General features: G+C 41.2%; 1 protein-coding gene across 1 annotated transcript; it reads left to right on the top strand.

The window, feature by feature from the left end:
* The first annotated feature begins 474 nt into the window (after nt 1-474).
* Nucleotides 475-5,431, top strand: CPT2 (carnitine palmitoyltransferase 2). The gene is made up of 4 exons (XM_010136521.1): nt 475-581; nt 696-802; nt 2,772-4,076; nt 5,026-5,431. The coding sequence occupies exons 1-4, from the start codon at nt 475-477 to the stop codon at nt 5,355-5,357; spliced, it is 1,851 nt and encodes a 616-aa protein (XP_010134823.1). The 3' UTR covers nt 5,358-5,431.
* Nucleotides 5,432-5,439: the final 8 nt, after the last annotated feature.

The following is a 5,439-nucleotide window of genomic DNA, read 5'->3' as shown; positions in this document are numbered from 1 at the left end:
AAACATCCCTTCGGGTTGCAAAGTAACCTCCGTGAGTGCAATAGGATTGTTGCATAGTAAGAGGAGGATTTTCATGTTTAGGCTGTGAGGAAAATGACAAGTACATTAATCAGGGAATTTACGAGAAAGAGGAGATGTTCAGCAGCCGGCAGCGAGGGCAAGTCCCGATGCAGGAGTGGCCACGGAACTAAACCTTCCTTCCATAGAGCTGTTTCTTGCAGTGGTTCATGTTACTGTATTCCCTGTAAGATACTGAGACTCTTCACCGCAATACCTTTGTAGCAAGGCAGTCAGGTTGGTTTTCTACCTTGATTTCCAAGAACCTTATGCTGTGATGACCCATGTCCATCTATTCCCTCTCCTCTCACAAGAAACATCTGAGCCATTTGGATAATACGGGCTATAAGGAAGGGTAGGCAAGAGGGGTGGCAAGGAGAAACTCAGGCTTCATGGGTACCATTGCTCCTAAAGTGCATGTCTCTCTGTTCCCCTTCCTTCAGACTGCCAGTTCCTAAGCTAGAAGATACAATTAGGAGGTACCTAAATGCCCAGAAACCGCTTTTAAATGATGACCAGTTCAGGTATGGACAGACGACATACGCATATTGCATATCATGTGCTGCTTCAAAACCAAGTCTTACACATAAAAATTATGGCTTGCGACAGGATTTTGACTCTTTTATTGATTCCCGTAGGAAAACCGAAGAAATTGCTCATCACTTTGAAAAGGGAGTTGGAAGGGACCTGCATGAGCAGCTGGTTGCTCAAGACAATCAGAACAAGCATACTAGTTACATTACAGGTATGTTGGCCTACTTGATAGATGAGTCTGTATATTGTCGTGTTTGAAAACAGGCAGCTCATAATGCTGCAGATAAAACAGGTATCTCCCTTAAGGAAACTAAAGCAATTATTTTAAAATAATTCCTAGTTATTTAGCAAGAAAAGTGAACTCTGAGGTGGGGTCAGAGAATATGAGTAAGCTTTGGGAAGCAGAAGTGGTCAGTGCTCTGGACTTAAACCCCCATACGCACCCCAAAATACAAAACCTTATTCTTTTAAAGAGCAAAAGAAAAGGAGCAACAGAAGGAGGAAGATGGGAATAAAGAAAAACAAGAGAGGAAGAGCATGATTTTTTTGTTATTACTATTCCGTATTGTTACTTCCACTGACTTCCAAATACCAGTGTCTGCTTATGAAAGTATTGGATGGATAGCAACAGAGGTGGAAATACTCAAATACTCTTGGAGTTAGAAGTTTGCCTGTTTCCCAGCAAATGCACTTTTGTCCTTGCTGTCTGTTGAGACTATCTGTAAGGTGTTAGCTACCACAGATTCTGTAGAGAGTACCATATTTCACAAAAGCTGGTGTTTGGTTTGTTATCTTTTACTTTCCGTTCACTTTGAACAGTGCCTGGGCTTTTAACTGGTGGCTTTGTGGTGTTTGTCAACGCTAACCAGCATGCTGCTTTTTGTCTGTGAACTGTAGGGTGTTTGTATTTCGTTTAGTTATTATTCTTTATAGGCCTCGTAAAAGACCTGTTCCACTTGAAATTGGTTCCTGAAAGTATGTATAGCTGCCTCCACCCTGGACTTTCAAGTCTAAGGTTAAAAGGCTACCTGATGATGACGGATGTGGTTTAAAAACTAGATGAATGCTGGTTACTCATCTGTGAGGACCTGCAGTTGAATTTGTAACTTAGCTACAATTCAACTTTAGTTACCCATTGTCCTTTAACAGCCCAGCTAGAAGGTTCTACCTGGGACTGATCCAGGCTTGGAATAATAATTTTTAATACATCAGCTGCCTTGAAATCAAATTGGTGTGCACTTGCTTCCTTGATCTGCATCCAGTCAGCACGCAGTGCCAGAACTCGCTGTGTTTGAAGTTGTTAATGATGATGAAATAGAACTGACTGAAAAAAAAAAAAACAACTGACTACCTTTGGCCCCTGGATTTTCATTTACTCATAGGCAGGTGTAAAGGGGTCTCTACGTTTTAGAGCTGTAATTGATTTCCTTGGTTTTAGCAAGCACAAAACCTTTGGGTCACATTCATGCTTCTTGATATGCTGACAGACTGTCCAAAAGATCTGTGGGTATCAAACGGAATTCTGCTTTCTGAAGTCTGTTCTGAGCCTGGAAGAGTAACTATGAGGTCCCCTCTAACCTTGTATTTTTACCAGCCTGAGAGGCCGATGGTAATGCATCTGTGACAAGATTTTTGCCCTGTGCTGATACTTTTAGAGGATAAAAAAAGGAAGGAGATGGCAATGCAAGACAACAGACATAGATGGAGAAGTGCTGCCAGGACCGAGGGAAACACTGGGTTGGAAATAAAGGTGGTTCTAAAGGGAAGCATGCCTTCCGTGGCAGAAAGTTACAGAAATTAATAGCCTAAGTGTAGGTAAAGAAATGTTCCACTCCAAATGGGAGGTGTGCACCAAAATAGAGTGCTAGAGAGCTGCATTGTGTTGTGGGAGTTATTGTTTATCACTGAGCCATATAGAAAACATGGAAATTTGCCCTTGTTGCTAGTGACATTGACACTTGATATAGATTACTCCAGCTACAGTATTTTTACAATTAGCCAACAGTACCTTCATAATTAGAGGTTGGAAGAATCCTTGGGAGAATTACCGCATGTTTGTTTTGTTTGTGTGCGCTTCAGTAAGTGTTTATTCATGATCATTGTTGGAGACAGATAGCCACTGGTCTGACTCAGTATGTTGCTTTTATGTTCTGACTTATTTCTCAACTCTCCATTTTCAGGGCCCTGGTTTGACATGTACCTAAAAGCACGTGAACCTGTTGTTTTCAATTTTAATCCATTTATGTCTTTTAATCCTGATCCGAACTCTGAATATAATGATCAGCTCATACGAGCTACAAATATGACTGTTTCTGCCATACGTTTTATGAAGACCTTCAGGGCGGGTTATCTTGAACCAGAGGTTTTCCACCTCAATCCAGAAAAAAGTGACACTCAGATCTTTAAAAACATCATCCGATTTGTGCCTTCTTCACTTTCTTGGTATGGTGCCTACATGGTCAATGCGTACCCCCTAGATATGTCTCAGTACTTCAGGCTTTTCAATTCTACGCGGCTGCCTAAGCTCAACAGAGATGAGCTTTATACAGATGAGAAGGCAAAACATTTACTAGTACTGAGAAATGGGAATTTTTATGTATTTGATGTTATTGATAGAGATGGAAATATGCTGAAACCTTCAGAAATACACGCTCACTTGAAATACATCCTTAGTGACAACAGTCCAGCCCCTGCCTTCCCTCTTGGCTACCTCCCCAGTGAAAACCGAGATACATGGGCAGTGCTGAGAAAGAATCTACTGGATAATGGCAATGAAGAAGCTCTTCAGAAAGTAAACTCTGCTGTGTTTTGTTTAAGTTTAGATGATTTTCCTGTTAAAGACTTGGTGCACTTGTCTCACACTATGTTGCATGGAGATGGTGCTAACCGCTGGTATGACAAATCATTTAATCTTATCATAACTAAGGATGGCACTGCAGGAGTTAATTTTGAACATTCCTGGGGAGACGGTGTGGCTGTGCTCAGGTTCCACAATGAGGTTTTTAAAGACAGCACCAAGGCACCAGCCATCAGCCCCCAGTCCCAGCCTGCTTCAGTAGACTCTTCTAGAGCAGTGCAGAAACTTGACTTCAAGCTGAATGATGCCTTAAAAGCTGGGATCACCAAAGCCAAACAGAAATTTGATGCCACTGTTGAAGCACTGTCTCTTAATCTGGTTCAGTTCAGCGAAGGGGGCAAGGAACTTCTAAAGCAGAAGAAGGTAAGCCCAGATGCTGTGGTTCAGCTTGCCTTCCAGATGGCTTTCCTTCGGCAATACAACCAGACTGTCGCTACCTATGAGTCTTGCAGTACTGCAGCTTTTAAACATGGCCGCACAGAAACTATACGTCCTGCCTCTATCCATACAAAGAAATGTGCAGAAGCTTTTGTCAGGGAACTGTCCAAACACAGCACAGAAGAGCTTCAGAAGTTGATCGTGGAGTGCTCAAAGTACCATGGCCGTTTGACAAAAGAAGCTGCTATGGGTAAGTAGGAATATATCAAACACTCCTGCTTTTCCATTAAAATGTCTGTTAAGGTTGCTGTCAACATTTACTTCAAAACTAAATAGTTTAATTTTGATGGAGGTCTAATGTTAATTTAAATTTGATAAAAACAATAGTAGAAGACTGCAGTTTAAATGCATTCTTGAAGACTTGTTTCTTTATGGAGGAGCCCCCACTCTGTGCTTCCACCTGACTGTTAATGTGTTGAGAATTTTTTATGCTGTAGTTTTTTTTCCTTAGAGCAGCTGGGCTATTTGAAGATTTGATAAATACTTAGTGCTTGTTGTACTGCCCAAAGCAGCCAAGAACTTCGGCTTTATATCTGAGGAGTTACTTCTGCTGACTGCAGGGGATAAAGGCTTTAACAGCTTCCAGATCAAACTGATTCTTAGGCTATGCTGCTCCTGGTGTTTTTCTAAATCCTTCCTTGCAATTGTCCTTTGCTGAAGCGTAACTCATATTGTTTCAGTAAACTTGACTATTGAACATTACCCCATTACCCATTACCTAAAATTTGCCTCCCTTTGTTGATGCAAAATCCACTTCCTCTTTAGACTCATACATTTTAGGAAAGCCTCTCTTTGTGTTAAACAACTTGCGTATGTTCCCATGAATAGTTAATCAAAAGCAGGTGATGTATTATTAAAATTGTCTGCTAATATTGCACTTTTGTTTATTATCATGATTCCTGGCTGAGGCTAGCAGTAAAACAACAAGCACCTGCTCCCTAGAATATGTGCATTAAAAGTGCAGAGTGTCAGGGTTATGAAAAATAATTTCTGCTAATACGAAGATAAACCCCAATCCTATAGACCTCCTCCTTTGTGGCTGAAAAATGGTGTGATATCAAAATATGTGAGTTTACTCCCCCCACCCCCCCCACCCCAAATTAGTCATCTCTCTAATACTTGTTATTTTATTTTAACAGGTCAGGGATTTGACCGACATCTCTTTGGCTTGCGCTATTTAGCCTTATCCAAAGGTATCTCACTGCCTGATTTCTATCAAGATGAAGCCTATGCTCGGCTCAATCACAACATCATTTCCACCAGCACGTTGGTCAGCCCAGCAGTGCACTTAGGAGGGTTTGGCCCAGTGGTATCTGATGGCTTTGGAGTAGGGTATCAGGTGAACGATGATTGGATAGGTTGTAATGTTTCCTCTTACCCAGCTAGGAATGGTAAAGAATTCCTTCAATGTATATGTAAGTCATTAGGAGATATCTTTAATGTTTTAAAGGGCAAGAAAATCGGCAGTTAGTTAGACATAAAAATGTTGGGGAACTTTACAAAACTTGTGTTGCAAGACACAACGCAGACTATGTCTAACTGGCACGCTGGCA

The sequence above is a fragment of the Buceros rhinoceros genome, unplaced genomic scaffold (assembly GCF_000710305.1).
Source record: "Buceros rhinoceros silvestris isolate BGI_N320 unplaced genomic scaffold, ASM71030v1 scaffold29935, whole genome shotgun sequence".
In the NCBI taxonomy this organism is placed as follows: domain Eukaryota; kingdom Metazoa; phylum Chordata; class Aves; order Bucerotiformes; family Bucerotidae; genus Buceros; species Buceros rhinoceros.
This window is presented reverse-complemented; position numbering and strand designations above follow the sequence as displayed.

Coding starts and splice junctions, on each gene's coding strand:
- CPT2 (XM_010136521.1), top strand. CDS start 475: ATGTCTCTCTGTTCCCCTTCCTTCAGACTGCCAGTTCCTAAGCTAGAA. Junction 803..2,771: donor GCATACTAGTTACATTACAG/GTATGTTGGCCT, acceptor CTCCATTTTCAG/GGCCCTGGTTTGACATGTAC. Junction 4,077..5,025: donor GACAAAAGAAGCTGCTATGG/GTAAGTAGGAAT, acceptor TTATTTTAACAG/GTCAGGGATTTGACCGACAT.